The following is a 17,026-nucleotide window of genomic DNA, read 5'->3' as shown; positions in this document are numbered from 1 at the left end:
GCCACCTAGTGGTGAAACATATACACTGCAGGATTTGTCGTTAAGACAAATATAAATATAGTATGAAAATAAAAGCTGTAAATTATTTTGAGTATGGTTTCTTATCGCTATTTAACTATCTCACCTGGTCCAGTGTAAAAAACAAACAAGCAGAGGTGAGGAGGACAACATGGTACAGTCCAGTCTGTTGGCTCCGCCCAGCTCGGCTGTGATTGGTCAGTTCGGTAAAGAGGAAATAAAACATTAATGGTCGCTCTTCATCAGGCTGTGGATGCTCTTGGTAGCTCTGTGTAACGGTTACAGCCATTTGGGTATCACGCTTTGTATTTTCTGAGGTGGGTGATGTCATTTTTTTAACGGCCTCATGAAGTTAATGTTGTTCCTTTGAGTTGATGTCGGTTAGCTCGCTTAAGCTAGTCTGGTCGGTGAGTTAATGAGGTCAACGTTGGGCTAACTGTTAGCTGGTAGCTAATAACTGAAATGTGTGTCATCATTTGTTGTGCAAACCTTGTGACAGGTGACAGTAAATAACGTAGTTATCTTACCAATGTAAATTTCTATTACGCAGTTATCAATAAGTAAATAGCCATATAACTAAATTGACAAATTTCAACTGAAATCCAACCTTTGTTCAGTCGGAAGTCCAGTCCAGAGGTCCACATCTGTGAACTGGGCCCTGTTCTGTTCTACTCTGGGCTTTATTTGACACAAACCTGGGTTTTTCTGTTCAAAGATGTCTTAAAATGAATCACAAGCTGGTGTCAGAGAAACATGAGCTTTATGTTCAAGCCTGCCAAAAGTGCAGGCTCATTCATGATTAGAGTTATGATGATGAAACCTTCGTATATACAGTGGTATAGATTTTTAGATGAGTCTTCATATGATCTATATCACAGGAGAGAGGGGAGCCACTGACCGCCAACATGTCGAGCAAAAGGGCCAAGGGAAAGAACACCAAGAAGCGTCCTCAGCGGGCCACGTCCAACGTGTTCGCCATGTTTGACCAGTCTCAAATCCAGGAGTTCAAGGAGGCCTTCAACATGATCGACCAAAACAGGGACGGTTTTATTGACAAAGAGGACCTTCATGACATGCTGGCCTCGTTAGGTAAACGTAACAATGTGTTTACACACATTTAGACAGCAATAGGAAGGATAAATATATATATATATATATCATACATTCTAATGACTGTGACCATTTTCAAGGTAAGAATCCCACAGATGACTACCTGGAGACGATGATGAATGAAGCGCCGGGCCCGATCAACTTCACCATGTTTCTGACCATGTTCGGAGAGAAGCTGAACGGCACAGATCCTGAGGACGTGATCCGCAACGCTTTTGCCTGCTTTGACGAGGAGGGCACAGGTGAGTCACAAGTTGTTCGACACAAATGTGCGCTGCACTTTGATTGCCGTTTCTCATCCAGACCCAATGTTGTCAGCATATCTTTTTGTTTTATTAGAGAATGTCTGTCTCCTGTTTGTATTTTAACATCTGATGTAAAAATCGATTTAGAAAAAGTCTCCTCATGATAGATTAATCGAATCCTCCCACAGGTATAATCCAGGAGGAGTACCTGCGGGAGCTGCTCACTACGATGGGGGACCGGTTTTCGGATGACGAAGTGGACGAGCTCTTCCGAGAGGCGCCCATCGACAAGAAGGGCAACTTCAACTATGTAGCATTCACGCGCATACTAAAGCACGGCGCAAAGGACAAAGATGATTAGTGGCAGAAGCGACTCTAAATCATTGTGGGTTTCCACTCAAGTTAGAACAGCTATGTCCTGTCATTGGGCTCATGGCAGGCTTCACTGTGGTATAGCTCACTGAAGTCCATTTGTTTAAGCTGCTTGTGGGACCATACTGTACCACTGGGACCCCCCCCCCCCCCCCAAAACAACTCCTCAACCCCTTCTCTCAAAGCTCATTTGCACATCTGTATAAACACTAGGGTCTGTATAAGCTAGTTAAGATGTATGAAAAGACCCACGTGGATAAAGCTGGAAATAAAAGGAAACAAGGAGGTTGTTGTCGTGACTGTTTGGTTTTTACTGAATCATTTGTTGGAAATGAAGAGTTTCATGATTAAAGTGTGGTGTAAGCTGAATAATCAATACTCTATTCATGTTTTCAGTGGCTTTATTTTAAAACAAAGGAAAATAGATGTGATGGTTGAAAGCAAAGACCATTCCACAGTTCACACTAACGTCAAAGATGCGTGGTACACTGGATCAGTCCCTAGATTAAAACAAAAGGTGCTGGCTTGGTGTAGAGTAACACATACACACCGAATGGCTGAAGGTTTGTGGACAGCATTGTCTACTTATTTTTCTATTTATAACGGTGTGCTAGGGGAGCAGTTTTCTTGATTAATTTATTTAATCCTTTGGTCTATAAAATGTTGCCTGTCACATTTTTCTGATGGCGTCAAATTGCTTCGCAAAGCAGGAAGTCTCTGACCAACATTTCTATGATTATCAAAATAGTCGGCAATTTATTTTACTTCAATCAACAAATGGTTTCAGCTGTAGTTTGGGGTTGGCCCCTTGGTTCCTATCATTAAAATTGTATATTAGACAAAAGGACCCTGTGTGCAGATCTGGGTCCTTGCAAACATGTTTTTTTTTTGGAGATGACCTCAACCAACACCTTTGGGATGAACTGAAACGTTCTTATTTCCCATCATCACTGGTGATCTGGCAGCCGAATTAAGAAAAAGATTCCTAAAAATCGTGTGAACTGTTAGCATTGCAGATTAATGCTTATTAATGTCAGAATTTTGGCCATGTGTGTACAAACTGCTGCATGGAACACTCCACAGTTGGTACATCACAATGAGAAGAAACATGTTTTCTCTATGTAATTGTGTAGTTTGAGGTGATTAACCAGTGAATTTTACAAACTGTTTTCATTTTAACGTGGCAGTTCTATTCAGCACTATTTTAGGATGCTTTAAAAAGAGATCTACATATTTTGTTCACAAATCAAAAGCACCTGTGATCCTTTCACAGAGTGACTGGTTACAACGTCTTGAGGAGCACTTTCATCTCTCTTTAACCCAGAGGTTGTATTCCAGATGTACCAAGCATCAGCACCAATAACCAGCCTCCTCCTGTTCACAGGATCCTCTGTGATGAGGACTCTCTCTCGTACACATCAACCCAACAATAAATAGACACGGATCGCATCCACACACTTGACGCTTTCTGTACACTTTGCAGTTGCTCACAGAGCAATGTATAGCACACGATACGGGCGACTTGGTCCGCCCGCTCTAATCCGCCAGGGCAAGATTTTTCGACTGGATCTTTGATAGGTGGTCCGATATACAAGCCTCGATCTTGTCACACTGGGCCAGGAAGTCCTATTGACAGATAACAATCCCATTTAGTAATATGCACAGTGATTTTCAATTAAAACATGCTGGTGACACAAAAAAAAAAAAAAAAAGGTGTTACCTGCACAGTCTTTACAAGTCCCTTTTTCTTCAGTTTACAGTCATTGAAATTGTCTTGGATACTCTGTTGAATAGAAGAAACAATTCTGGGTTTATGACATGTTAAAAAATAAAAACCTGAACAAAAGTAAATATAAATTAATTTTGATCAACAATGGAGACAATAAGGAAAGCAACTACATATGAAAAAGAAAGATCACCAGGGTATCAATCTGCTCCAGGATCTTCATGAACTGTTCAGCTGCTATTTTCACTCTGTGGTCCAGTTTACCCAACGCCTCCGCCTGCAGGTCTTTGGCCAGGAAGCCCTGTGGAAAAAAAACGTGTGATAATAAAAAAAATCTTAACAGAAATTTCTTTCAAAATATATATTGAATAACAGATCAGACCAATGCAGGAAGACTATGAATCTTAAAAAAAACACAATTGATGGCTTACATTCTTGAGTCCAGTCAACTCCCCGTCGACCTTCTCCAGCTTTTTAGCCGTCTGTTCCACAGACTTCTCGATGTCTTTCAGCTTCTTCAGCTCGGCTTCTTCCTCGGGACTGTTCTGTTTGTGGATCGTTGGCAGTATTTGATTAAATACATATAGTCACGCATCAGAGAAATCACACGTGTAAAGAAGGCCTTACCCGTTTTCCAATCAGCATGAGTTTGCAGCCCTCTTTTACTCCATAGCTGGACAGACTCTCCTCCACGTCCTTTAGCGATTTCCCTGGAATGTCAGGATGGATCAGGCTCGGTTAGACCTAAATATATAATACGATATTATTTGAAAGAAACAAAAGAGACCCAGAGCCTACCTTTGAAGATGAGCTTCTGTGAGGTTTGAGGAACTCCAGTAGCTTTGGTGAGAGCATCAGAGAGGTCTTTGACAATGGGGCCCTTGTCTTCATCCTGGCCAGTTAATGTGATGCTGTGCTTAGTGGATCCTGGAGTGGGAGAAGTAATTTGGATTCATGCATGGCCATGTGTTATGCATCATTGTCCTCAAATAATGCTTTGAAACCGCATGTTAGTAACGTTAAAATAACTAGTAGCCTAGAGTTTAAAAAAGTGTTCATGTTTCGCCAAACCCTTTGTGTGTCAAGAACATCGATTTCGAAAGATATTATAAAAAGAAATACATCTTGATAAAATCACGTTATGCAGCTATGAAACAAAGAAAGACAGTGAAACATCCGAGGGCAACGTTTCAGTCATTTTAAGCGTATCGAGGCATAAAATGCATTCAACTGTACTAAGTTAAAGCTAGCTTCACTATAGCTACATTAGCTAACCAATTCATAGCTACTGAAACTTACACTCTTTATATATTTAACATTATCATCTCGCAACAATCGTGTAGCATCGTGCAACGTGCGTATTACCGTATGCAACTGTCACTGTAATCGTTTGCGCTGACATTTTGGTTTTTATCGTCCTTTAATCACAACATGAATCACACGGTTGGTGCTATCAGGCTATAACTGTTGCTGATGGCTAACTAACTACTTCCGGAACGGACCGGAAACAGTTCTTCTAACGTCGGTCTCAAAAGTATATATATATATATATTTTGGTAAATACTTCATCTATTTGTCGTTGTCAACGAAACGGTCGGCTACATACAAACAACATATTTTAATAGAAACTGGTCATGACAGCCACGTACACAGAATGTATTAAAAAGGTCCACACATACGGTAATCAATGTCAAACTAAATTATAATGTTTCACGACAGCCGTTCAACACCTAACTGTCTGTGGGAAAGCAAATACGACTTTGCTCAAACCCTTTACGGTTGTGCATCCTTTTACGCTGTCAGCGGGCTCTGTGGCGCAATGGACAGCGCATTGGACTTCTAGCTATACAAAATGAGCAGTCATTCAAAGGTTGTGGGTTCGAGTCCCACCAGAGTCGGACTTTTAAATATATAGACCAAAACACACCAAATGGGTTTCATGTGACTATAAATAATCAGTAATTCCCGAGTAACAAACCTCTTCTACCCCATGGAATGTGAATTATTCATGTCAAATGTCCTCATATGTCTGGTGCATGTGCAATAATACAAATTATAGGGGATATAAAACAGACTAAATGGAGTTAAATCTAGTTCGTTTGTGTGTTTTTATTTACTGATATGTACATTTTTCTTTCATAATTTCATTATTCTTTATTCATAATTAATTTGACTAGTAATTTCATCAATTTGGTTTTTTTAAAATTAAATATCTTTTGAATTCAACAAGAGAACTATTTTTATTAAAATAATTGAATCAGCTAAATCCATTGAGCAGCTCATTACTATTTTCCTTTTTGTGACAAATATGTCAGATTGTTTTTTCTGAGACAATTATAAGTTTAATTCAATTTAATTAAACATTTTCATACATTTTTAGACATAAATTAGCTTGATAAACATGGTTAGAACAGTTTAGATGTAATGTAGGACAAGTTTTTAAAGCATTAGAATTATTAAATGTGTTCAAACTTATCTTTAGCAACAAAAACAAGCTTTTTGAAAAATGTCACTCGAAGAGACACGTACCGAACAGGAAAGATGCAAAATTATACATTAGACACAAAATGACCAAAAAGAGACACAAAGTGACCACGAACAGACAAAAAACACCACAAAATATGCATAACAACTACAAAGAGATGCTAAATCACCACGAAAAGACACAAAGAGACAAAATGACCACGAAGTCATAATAAACAACCACAAAGACACACAAACTGAACACAAAGAGACATACAAAACTACAAAAGGAGACCACGGAGAAGTGCAAGAAGGACAGAGAGGAGAGAGAGAAAACGACGGACAGTCGGAGGAGACTTTGCTCAAAAAGTTTCTGGATGTGCATGCAACAAGTGTTCTACCAGGCTCTGTGGCGCAATGGATAGCGCGTTGGACTTCTAGCATTCGAAATGAGCAGTCATTCAAAGGTTGTGGGTTCGAGTCCCACCAGAGTCGGACTTTTAATTATACAGACCAAAGACCAAATGCTCCAAACGGGTTTCTTGTGACTATAAATAATCAGTAATGCGTGAGTGTTTATACTCTGGAGTTAAATTATTTGAACTTTAAATAAGAATGTAAATTATTCATGTCAAATGTCCTCATATGTCTGGTAATATACCAGATGCATGTACAAGAAAGATACTTCGCTGTCTATGGGAATGTGCAAAGATTCGTTATGGGTTAAATATCAAACTCTGTGTTCTTGGAATAGCCTATACCTGGAGAACGTTATAGAAACATATACATATATATATCTATATATAGATATACAGATATATCAAACTGGACCAAAGTGATGCTGCTTGAAGCTGGGCTACATACAGTGTATCTCTGTATCTAGAATATTCATAGGATTCTATGGACACATTAGAATGTTCCAACTCCAGAATGTCAACTGATGTCATAACAACAATTCTGTCACAGAGAACTCTCCTGTCTGCTCATTACCACAAAGCTGCTGAAGTGAAAGCATCACAGTATACTAACCTCAACACGCATAGAGAGAACGAGCACAACGATGAACGAGACAAGTAAAGACCTCCTTGCCGAATTGGAGCTTGCGAAAAACCTGATGAAACGGTCCCCGGGGGAGAGAAGGACGGAGGTCGTAGGACAAATGTATACAGAGCTCAAAGCAATGGAGATGGAGCGCAGGCAAAGAGTTGCTCTGGAGACCACGGAGAAGTGCAAGAGGGACAGAGAGGAGAGAGAGAAAGCGACGGACAGTCGGAGGAGACAGAGAGGAGAGAAGGAGATGTGGCAGGAGGGTCTGGAGAAAATGAAACAACCAGCTAAAGAAAGAGTGGCTTCAGTGGAATGAGGTGATGATGGTGGAGGAGTGCGAAGGGCCTGGAGATACTTTGAGTGCTCTGGAGAACGAGCACGAGGGGAGGCGAGAGGAGGCCGAGCTCTGCCGTCTGCCAACGGTGGGAGACGAAGCCGACCCAGAGAGCCTGGCCTCTAGCCTGGAGACGGCCGGGAGGAAAGAAACTCTGTACAAGAACTGGGTTGGAGAGGAAACAATGGACAGCGACCCCGTCCACACAAACAGCTCCACCCATCTCCTCTTTGCTGCACGGGACCACACGTGTGAAGGTCTGTCTCACGTTCCTGCCATTCCTCTACATTTACCATGTATATGTTTATAAATGGGTCTTTTGTATTTAAATGTTAATTCAACTTTTATCTTCGTCCGTCTTAAGAAAAACCCCAAACACCCAAACACAACGAGATTGGGCAGTGAATGCAGGACAGACTGAGGATCGCCTCCAAGACTGGACGTGCGAGCCAGTAGTTTATGTTCTACTGGAGGATTCGCCACAGACTGAAATCCACTTTCTAATGTACTTCTGTTATTATGTATTAAGCCATGATATAGTTGTGTTGAGTTGAAAACATCGAGTTGTACTGTACCGTCTTGGGTTGGGGTTAGAGGCAAAGATGTGTTTAAAAATATTGAAGTGATTCTATAACAATGTGTTGATTTTGTTTCAATCACACACCGCCGGGCTAGCCGTTTCTCCCCGGTCTTTATGCTGAGCTAAGCGTCTTCTGGCTGTAGCCTCATAACAAATGGACACGTATCAGAGTGCTATCAATCTTCTCCAACGCTCTCTTCTCGTGTGCGGCTCAATATGGGCCCACATCTCCATGTCAGGTGATCTGGTCCTGGTTGGACCGTTACAAAAAAATGATTAACCAAAAACATTCAAGATTAAATTAAACCACATAATTTATTTTGCATGTTTCAAATAACTTGCAGACATGTATTTCAACAGGCTCTAGGGGAATCATCTCCACACAACGGTAAAGACTGACCAACACACACAAGACTAGAACACAAGTAAGACAAATAAAAAATAAACTTAGTAATACTGGTGATGGACGAGACACGTGTTAGACAGGAGGACAGAGGGAATAGTGTTTTAAAAAAAAAGGTTCAGTATGTTACAAGGCCACATGCTAGCACGGTAGTGGTAACAGTACACAACCCAACACCAGGGCAGCTTCCAAAATCCTAGTGTTCTCAGGTCAAGTGTTTTGCATGTATACATGTTACTCTCCATATAAAAGTGTTTTCAGTTGAAGTGCAGTTGTTTTAGTCCGTTCCTTGTTTATGAGGCAGGAATCTGGGGCAGGCCGAACTCATCCACCAAAACGCCATCCTGAAAAACAAAAAAGAAGAATGTAAAGAAAACACTTAAATGACGGCCTTCACATGCGAAACACACCTCATAACACACACACACACACACACACACACACTTTACTTCCATGTACTTTCAATGCTGTAAAGTTCCCAATCCGTGAGTACAATGTCAGTTACGGTGACCGCTGTGTTACCTTATTTGTCTTGCTGTCACTGGGGATTCCCTCAGGGATGGACGGGGCGGCCGAGGCCTCATCCAGGTAGGAGTTGTCATCGTCCAGCAGCAGCTCATCACCCAGAGCGTCCAGCTCTGAAAGCACAGTCACACTGTCACTGGAGTACTGGACACACTGGAGTTAATAGGACAATGACATTGTTATTTTGTTTAGAAACTAAAAGAATACCACAAGGATTTATCCAACTCACTGATGCTTTGGGAGAAAAGATGTCTCTGCTTGTTTCTCCATCTAAACTTTCACGATGGTCGCAAGAGCTGCGTCCCAAATACGGGCATAACCTTGTGAAGTCCGTATTGTCACACATAAGTGTCAAAAAAGGGCCAGTCCGAATTCAAAGGGTTCCCCCTCATCAACCAAAACAACCTCCTGTTACTCAGGTTTAGAAGACACAGCTTGTGTATCATGTAAATCAGATAAACACATGTTATATGGATGGATATGCCATCAACCTGATAGACTTTTGTTCGTAATACGTTTATTAAAAAGTCCGAAATTGTGGTCTCTGTGTTGAAAATGCACAAGATATTAACACACAGGTACTCAAGAAGATCACTGAGGCATCATGGGAACATAAAATCATTTTTACCGTCCCTGCTGTGAGCTTTGTATTCGCACTAACTTCTGTTAAATGTTGGTGGTTTAAATACATTTGAAGTTGCTCCATAGATGAAGGTGTCTGCGCAGAAACTAGAAGCAGAATAAAGATGTCGGAGGCAGTCGGGTATACCTGCTTCCAGATCGTCCTCATCTATCTCTGGAGTGCCGTAGTTGCGGCTCAAGGCCTCTTGCACCTCGCCTGCGTCCTCCATCATGTCCTCCAGTTGGTCCTGTAAATCCTAAAAATTCAAATACACGGGATCACTTTATACGTCCGACATCTCTGACAGGATCAACTGGAGTATTGCTTTTTACTTAAGACCAGCAGTAAGATGCAAATACATGTTTCTTTTTTTAAATTCTGTGTTAGAGTGATTTACCATTTGGTACGTAGCATTCACAATAAATAATAACTCGTCAAACATACGTCAATCTGATCAAGTTTGACGTCCTTGTACGCTCTTTTCATTTCCTTTGCACCGATCTTCATGGCCTCCACCTGGCAACAGAAAATAAGTTGCACAAGTTATATTTAGTCACTGGTAACAAGAACTCTATCGGCACTGAAAGTTTTTTCAGGTACAGACAGATTAACCTCACCCGCCAGATGTTTTATAACACTGACCATTACAAGAAGCCGTCGTTAGAAACTGTTTGGAAAAGCCCAAAAATGACGTGGCAGGTGATTGGATGAACCATCTGTCAATCAAACTCTTACTGTCGCGAGTCGGGAGAAGAGTTTTCCATCAAAGAAAGCCCTCAGTGACATTCTTTGCTCTTCTTTCAGTTAAGAAAAAACTTCTGATACAACTGATGCTGTTGCACGTAACAGCCAGTAGCTCCTGATTGGTCCGTGCTCTGGCTTAAACACATTACTTGAAGCCTGACAAAGATGGATTTTTTGTGCGATAAGAGATTCCGCAACTCTACTTGTGATCTTGTGACATGGTGAGAATCCAGCTGCCGTGCAATGTATGACACACATGCCGATGAGGATCTGGAGAGCAGTACTATGTTCAGATCGTCTAGACTTGACTCAGTCTCAGCTACTTCTCAGTAAAAAACAAAATATAAACTCATACAAAAATAATCTCTCCCAATCAACTTATGACCCACTGAAAGTAAGTGACAGCATCTGTATCTGCAGAGACGCGGCCCTCTGGATTTTCTCTTTTCGTATTAATTCGACGGGTTCGTGACGTTTCTGGGCGTCAGCAAAGAGCCTTTTGGCCCCACATGGGAAGTAACCCCCAGCCAATGACAGCGTGCAGAGTGAGCTGCACTTTGAGGTCATCGGCCGCCTTATTTAGTTCTTTCAGATACAAAGCCGCCGTATTCGACAGATGACAACGGGTTTTTACATCTCTGTGTTTTCCCCTGCTCCTCTCTCTCTCTCTCTCTCTCCTCTGCTGTGTTGTCCATCTGTGTCGGTTGTGCGAAAGTGTGCAGAGGTGTGGCCGTGTGTATTTATGCTAGAATGTAACGGCCGTAAAACAGTCAGAAATAAATGTTTTATTTCTCTGATTCACTACTTTGTTAACGTCGCTCTCTCTCTCTCTCTCTCTCTTCATTCACTCTATAGCTCGCTCGACCATCCCAAACTGTGTTTCATAAAGTGGTGTGGCTCTTACTGTGGTTTTGGTGTCCTTTAATGTCTGGATTGTGTAGTTTGCCTGCTCCATGTTAAAGGACTGCTGAGCCAGCTGCTCTCTTTGACCTTCATACCTGTGTAAAAACAATGCAGTTGGTTTTAAAACAATGGATTTTGCACATCATCATTTTTTAAAGCTCGGTTCTGATTACTATGCTCCCAATACTGGATACTTGAGGCTGATATAGGGTGATATTTGAGCATTTAAAATATACATATACCTCGATAGTGACAAGTTTAAATTAGTCAGTGGTATCAGCCTGATTAACATACAGGTCAGACTCTGTATTAAAACATAACAAAGAGTAAAAACTGTGTATTGTAGGACTCACATTCTCTTTTGCTTCAGGACTCTCATCGCCTTCTGTTTCACCATGTTCTGCATTCAAACAGGGAATAAACAAAACGTGTGTTTTTCTATATTCTCCAAAACAGTCGGGCAACCTTCACAATTCCTTCCAGCTGATTGTGTTGTGAGCGTGTTACCTTCGAGGGCCCGTCTCTCATCTTCTTCATCTGATCCTTGTACTTCACAAGTTCAGCGTCTAGTCTGCCGATCTTCTTCTCTATGGACTCTGATCTCGCATCAACCTGAGTAAGCAGGAGAATAGTTAGAGGAGTCAGGATTTAGCATCCTAGCAGACCAAACACAGTATGTCTATGTCAATATCCTCTTAATATGATTAAGGAGATCTTTCAAAGGGTTTATGTACTCAAAGTCAAAAATAAAAGTCCAGTGTGTGTTCAGACCCATATGTTCAATGCATTCAGTTATGTTGAAATCACTCAACCTACTGATGTTATACTCCTTAAAAACCGACGCCCTTAAATGTGCAGGTATGACAGTTTGACAGCTGACTTGAGACATTAATGTGTCCACAGTGTCTGAATGGATTGTGATTCATTAATAAAGCTTCATCTCTACTTCTCCAAACCAGGAGGAAAAGACACACGAGAGGATGTGTTTATGTTTGATAGCATGTTAGCTTGCTAGCACTGTGTGCTGTTGTTGTGGCCATGCTAGCTTTGTAACGGTACCGTTACCGTTAGATCACGCGACATAAACAACAATACATCTCAGCCTGGTGGTACTCACGTTGCCGATACAGTCCGACAGATTCGGAGGAGGCGTTTTTGGCTTTCCGCGTCCAAATATTCTGTTCATCTTCCAATTGACCACGAAGCTTTTTTAGCTTTCTTTAGAGTATACAAAAAAAAATCAGATGTGAAATGATTTCTTCATTGAAGACACCCGGAAGTAACTGTTCGGACGCAAACGGTTCCCATTGGTCGAACGGTTCCCATTGGTTTCCTTTTTTTTAAACACGCCTGCCCCCGTGTGGTGTGTAGAAGGATTGCAGCTGTAATGAAAACCCATTGTCCCCGTAGACTCTGCATTAATACTATGAAGGACATAAATGAAATCCAATTGATTTAAATTGCAAGCTTTATTTTTGACTTTGTTGCACATGTGTGAAGCGTGGTTTTACGTTAATAGCGGAAACATACGGCAAAAAATCCAACCGATACAGTTAATTTACAATGCAGCAGCACATTATACACACAGTATATGGTGCTCAAACCTGGGCTGAATTCGATCATTTGTTTATGAATACAATCATCATATCAGTATTAGAGGAAAAGTTAAGAAACACATAAGCAACAGTGGGGCGTACTCAATAAGACTTCACTTTTCTTAGAGATAATGCTACAATACTTATACCAGGGTATACTTTAATGCTCGTAAAGGGGAAAAAAGTAATTACAAACATGAATGTTGCTAATTTCTGATCTTTTAGAGCAAGCATAACAGCTAGAGGCCAAATAAGGCACACAAAACTAGGCACAAAAACACATTGTCTGCTATAACTACTGTATCATTATCAGATTTAGACAGATAGACATTCATGTGTTGCTCGACAAAAGCCTTTGATTTCATGACTCCTATAAAGCTACAATAATTAAGGAAACCAAGAGAGTAAATCAGTTTGTTTTTGCTTTTATGAGGATGAACTCCGAAATGCATTGTTAATATTCCCTCAGATGAGCAGAGATTTACAGTATAAACACTCAATTGCACTAAACACCCAAAGGCATGTTGTGTAGATACAGTATAGTATTCTAATGGAGCCCTGTTACCCAGTTTTCACATGTACTAGTAGTTCAGACAAGAACATGTCAGGATGGCAATGCTATGTACAATATTTTACACCTCCTCAATGCAACATCACGGCTGGAAATCTGTAAAGGTGTGGAGCCGTGTCAGATGCAATAATATAATAATAGTTTCTTAAAGCACAACGTTCATCTAAGAACACACTGTTTCGACACCGTAGCCTCATCAAAGACAGCCATCTTGTCAAGAAGGAAATACTTTGGTTCAGTATCCTCTTGTGGTGAAATATAGAGAATGATCCCTGAGAGGTTATTAAATATTCTGCATTCTCCAATAATATATAGACTATTCAGGAATTTACAATTCAGCAAAGCACCAAACTGCAATTCACATAAAACAGGTTTAAAACAATGCTCATAATGAAGTCCCCCCCCAAAAGAAATCAATTACTTGTTTTCATTTTCTGCACAAAATACCAGTTGATCTTTTTATGCATGTGAGAACTTTACTGTATCAATCACCTTTATATGAAGGCCTATAGTACACTTTACAGGTCAGGTAAACAAAATGTGATCAAGCTACGTAATGAAATACTTTTGGTTTGTGTTGTGCTGGACATCTTTTACCATATTTTCATTGTTGACATCAACAATGTGAGAAATAGCACGAAAAAAAGTACCTGTTTTGAGTTATATTTCAGCTTTATACAATACGAAACAATATTCAGTGATTTAGTATCTAGCTGGGTTGTTATAAGATGCATCTTTGAACATCATCGTCACATAGGTGTTATTCCATATTTTTCTAAATATCAACAAATCCCATGAAAACAACAACAACAACAACAACAATAACATGTTCATCTGTTTTCTCAATACTTTCTGATATACTGTATATATAGCTGGGTACTGTAGATTGTGCTAATATAACTCTAACACGAGTAAATTGTGTATTTGTTGGGGACTATTGTCAGTGGTGGATTGATTGTCTAGTGAGTAATTGTGGCAGCAGGACAGTGTACGTGGGATTTATTCAAGCCCTCAGGAAGAGTGCTTGAAAAGCAAATTTTTCATTGTGGCAATTACCGGGTCCATCAAGTGATGCCATGGGCCCCGTTTCTTTTTGCAGTAAATCAACTTCCCAGGGCTCGGAGACGGGGTTAAAGAAAACGCTAGTGCGCTTGCCTTATGGGCCCCATGGATGCCTTATGGGCTCCAAGATCGTCAGAAGAACCGCCTCCAACATGGTGTCCACTTCTCTTTCTACATCCATTGGTTAATACAGAATAAGATAAATGCTCATGTCCATCATAATGAAGGAACATGCCATGTCAATAGTTTTTGGACAAACCAGTAGGATCAATTCGGTGATGGTTTTCATGGGATTAGTTGACAATAAGAAGACTATCACCAGATTATCTTCTCAGTGAATCTGCTTTCTCTGACCAATAAATAAATAACAACTCTCTCTTTAGCTGTTCCCTCAGATAGAAGTGGTGACTTGAGTCAATCCCAGGTCATCGGAGTCCATGGATAGTCATACGGGCCTGGCCTGCCTCATATCTCCTCGGGCTTCTGTGGGACACGAGTGGTCCCGCAGGGTGCTCCTCACCCGGCTCAACCCATGAGAGTTTCTGTGTCCTTTGACGCCAGGGCAGCAAAAATCCCTGAAGCACCTCTTGAAGTTCTCATCCAGGAAGGCGTAGAGGATGGGGTTGAGGCTGCTGTTGGTGTAGCCCAGCGCCACGCAGAAGAAGTAGGCGGCCATGACAGCGGTGGTCTCTGGCACGTTGCCAGAGAGCGCCTTGACTAAGATGAAGATGTGGATGGGCGTCCAGCACACCACAAAGACGGCGACCACCACCAGAACCAAGCGGGTGATCCGGCGCAGGTTGCGGTCCTTCTCGCGTGAGCCTGACAGCAGGCGCACGCTCTTCAGTCGCATGACCATCAGCGTGTAGCAGACGGTGATGATGATGACGGGTAACACAAAGCCAAAGATGAAGACACAGATCTTCATCAGGGTGTCCCAGTAGCTGTAGGGTTCAGGGAACTGAAGGGCACACTCTGTAGTCCCTGTTAGTTGCAGAACAACAGAGTTGACCAGTCACACACATCATGTGTAATCCAGTAAAAACCAACAAGCCTAAGAGTCTACAGCCACGTTAGCGGCTCTGTGACGCTGTTCTTACGCTAATATGGTGATATTAAGCAGGTATGATGTTTACCATGTCACGTCTTAGTTAGGCGTGTTAGCAATCTAACTTTGATATTTAGCACGAAACACAACACTGTGAAAGTTTCTACAGTAAAATGACTGCACATCTATGGTAGCAAGATATCGTACAATTTATAGTATCTCTACTGTATCAAAAGAACACAGCAATGTACTGTCATCAAAGCATACGGTTATTTGTCAGTGGTAAACAGTAAATTACTGTGAAAAGAAGAAAGAAAAAGTGAAAGTACAGCTGAGGCTGGTGGGCGTGTCAAGTATTTGGTCAAAAACCAAAGACATGAAGATGGCGCTAGATGAAAAGTTGAGAACATTTTATTTTAAGGAAGCATTTACAAGTTGTATCTAAACATTTATAACACATTAGTTGTATTTTACGTTAAGTACATTTTTAAGTACTAATTAATCAGCCAATTATAATTTCTCCCATGAGGACATATTTTGTAAAATGATATATTATATCCTCATTGATTATCTGTTTATACATCAGCCGCCACTTATTGGTCCCCACAGGAGACAGTTAAAATACATTATGCTTACAACTACTACAGTGTGTTATAAAACATTTATTAAATGTTTATCAACTATTTATACGTAAAGTAAAGTGTCAACCTCATGGTGATGCTAGAGGAAAAGTCAGGGGATCATCAAAATCAGAAGAATTAATTCTCTGGAAATCATGAATGTCTGTATTATATTAATGACAATCCATCTAATATTTGTTGAGATGTTTCAGTCTGAACCAACGTGTTGAACGGACACATTAAAAACTATAATTAGTAGAATCAGATTCATCAGCTCTAGGCAAAGTGCATTGTGCTTTATCATTGTGAACATGAAGAATCTATCACACTGTCGCTGAAAGAACAAAACCTTCAAGCTCTCTTCTCAATCTTGGAGGACCAATTATGACTGTCATTGCTTCATCTAGTCAGATCTCTGTAATGGGATCTCGTTTAAACCTATACTGAGCATCCTCTTCAGTAGTATTTGAAGGAGGATTCATGCAGATAATTGTGACGGTTCAATTGAGAATTAATGGCAAAGGTAGGCCTACTACAAATGAAGTGGGGCTTCAGGTTTGACATTGCCTGTAAGAGTTCCTTCGTCTCCATAGCAGACAGAGATGTAATAAATCTGAGGGAGATGAGTAGAAAGACCACACCAGTGTGAATGTATGTCATGTCAAGGTACCGTTATTGGTCTTCGTGCTGCCAAGTATCATGGCCGGGATCCCAGCAGCAGACGACAGCACCCAGATGATCACATTGATGATCTTGGCCTTGACGGGCGTGCGGAAATCCAGGGCCTTGATGGGGTGGCACACGGCCACGTAGCGGTCCACGCTCATCATGGTCAAGGTCAAGATGCTGGTGAACATGTTGTAGTAATCGATGGAGATGAAGACTTTGCACGCCACCTCGCCAAACGGCCAGGAGCTGAGCAGGTAGTCGGTGCTCTGGAAGGGCATAGTGGTGGTGACCAGAGCGTCGGCCACAGCCAGGTTGAAGATGTAGATGTTGGTGGCTGTTTTCATTTTGGTGTATCTGTTGTAGGGGGGG

General features: G+C 41.1%; 4 protein-coding genes and 2 non-coding genes across 6 annotated transcripts in view; 3 read left to right on the top strand and 3 right to left on the bottom strand.

Annotated features, from left to right (window-relative positions):
• The first annotated feature begins 243 nt into the window (after positions 1–243).
• Positions 244–2,273, top strand: myl12.2 (myosin, light chain 12, genome duplicate 2). The gene is made up of 4 exons (XM_031865411.1): positions 244–335; positions 897–1,107; positions 1,209–1,370; positions 1,562–2,273. The coding sequence occupies exons 2-4, from the start codon at positions 924–926 to the stop codon at positions 1,732–1,734; spliced, it is 519 nt and encodes a 172-aa protein (XP_031721271.1). The 5' UTR covers positions 244–335; positions 897–923; the 3' UTR covers positions 1,735–2,273.
• On the bottom strand, positions 1,924–4,955 carry bag1 (BCL2 associated athanogene 1). Its single transcript, XM_031865410.1, has 7 exons — positions 4,837–4,955; positions 4,270–4,398; positions 4,099–4,181; positions 3,903–4,016; positions 3,665–3,772; positions 3,466–3,528; positions 1,924–3,371 (listed from the first exon to the last, which is right to left on the bottom strand). Exons 1-7 carry the CDS (start codon positions 4,871–4,873, stop codon positions 3,282–3,284), a joined length of 624 nt encoding a protein of 207 aa, XP_031721270.1. The 5' UTR covers positions 4,874–4,955; the 3' UTR covers positions 1,924–3,281.
• Positions 4,956–5,276: 321 nt separating this feature from the next.
• Positions 5,277–5,369, top strand: trnar-ucu (transfer RNA arginine (anticodon UCU)). The gene is made up of 2 exons: positions 5,277–5,313; positions 5,334–5,369. It is a non-coding gene; the product is annotated as a tRNA-Arg (tRNA).
• A 968-nt stretch (positions 5,370–6,337) lies between these two features.
• Positions 6,338–6,429, top strand: trnar-ucu (transfer RNA arginine (anticodon UCU)). The gene is given in 2 exon segments: positions 6,338–6,374; positions 6,394–6,429. It is a non-coding gene; the product is annotated as a tRNA-Arg (tRNA).
• Positions 6,430–8,196: 1,767 nt separating this feature from the next.
• On the bottom strand, positions 8,197–12,370 carry chmp5a (charged multivesicular body protein 5a). Its single transcript, XM_031865325.1, has 8 exons — positions 12,210–12,370; positions 11,600–11,704; positions 11,446–11,492; positions 11,094–11,187; positions 9,890–9,961; positions 9,593–9,701; positions 8,821–8,936; positions 8,197–8,642 (listed from the first exon to the last, which is right to left on the bottom strand). The coding sequence occupies exons 1-8, from the start codon at positions 12,276–12,278 to the stop codon at positions 8,592–8,594; spliced, it is 663 nt and encodes a 220-aa protein (XP_031721185.1). The 5' UTR covers positions 12,279–12,370; the 3' UTR covers positions 8,197–8,591.
• A 232-nt stretch (positions 12,371–12,602) lies between these two features.
• Positions 12,603–17,026, bottom strand: part of oprk1 (opioid receptor, kappa 1) — a 5,485-nt gene continuing 1,061 nt past the window's right edge. Inside the window, exons 2-3 of the mRNA XM_031865484.1 lie at positions 16,659–17,011; positions 12,603–15,304 (exon numbers count right to left, since the gene is read on the bottom strand). Of these exons, the coding sequence (XP_031721344.1) occupies positions 14,766–15,304; positions 16,659–17,011 (892 nt within the window). The 3' untranslated portion in view covers positions 12,603–14,765. The remainder of the gene's footprint in view (positions 15,305–16,658; positions 17,012–17,026) is intronic.

This window comes from Anarrhichthys ocellatus, unplaced genomic scaffold, assembly GCF_004355925.1.
Source record: "Anarrhichthys ocellatus isolate YVR2014 unplaced genomic scaffold, GSC_Weel_1.0 scaffold32, whole genome shotgun sequence".
Lineage (NCBI taxonomy): Eukaryota > Metazoa > Chordata > Actinopteri > Perciformes > Anarhichadidae > Anarrhichthys > Anarrhichthys ocellatus.
Note: the sequence above shows the minus strand (reverse complement) of the source record. Positions and strands in the feature narration are given on the sequence as shown.

Excerpts from the sequence above, each read along its gene's own strand:
- myl12.2 (XM_031865411.1), top strand. The coding sequence starts at position 924 with ATGTCGAGCAAAAGGGCCAAGGGAAAGAACACCAAGAAGCGTCCTCAG. Across the intron at positions 1,108-1,208 it reads TGACATGCTGGCCTCGTTAG|GTAAGAATCCCACAGATGAC; the intron begins GTAAACGTAACA and ends ACCATTTTCAAG. Across the intron at positions 1,371-1,561 it reads CTTTGACGAGGAGGGCACAG|GTATAATCCAGGAGGAGTAC; the intron begins GTGAGTCACAAG and ends ATCCTCCCACAG.
- bag1 (XM_031865410.1), bottom strand. The coding sequence starts at position 4,873 with ATGTCAGCGCAAACGATTACAGTGACAGTTGCATACG. Across the intron at positions 4,399-4,836 it reads TACAGTGACAGTTGCATACG|GATCCACTAAGCACAGCATC; the intron begins GTAATACGCACG and ends CTCCCACTCCAG. Across the intron at positions 3,773-3,902 it reads AGTTGACTGGACTCAAGAAT|GGCTTCCTGGCCAAAGACCT; the intron begins GTAAGCCATCAA and ends TTTTTTCCACAG.
- chmp5a (XM_031865325.1), bottom strand. The coding sequence starts at position 12,278 with ATGAACAGAATATTTGGACGCGGAAAGCCAAAAACGCCTCCTCCGAAT. Across the intron at positions 11,493-11,599 it reads TGAGAGACGGGCCCTCGAAG|AACATGGTGAAACAGAAGGC; the intron begins GTAACACGCTCA and ends GTTTGAATGCAG. Across the intron at positions 11,188-11,445 it reads GTCCTGAAGCAAAAGAGAAT|GTATGAAGGTCAAAGAGAGC; the intron begins GTGAGTCCTACA and ends GTTTTTACACAG.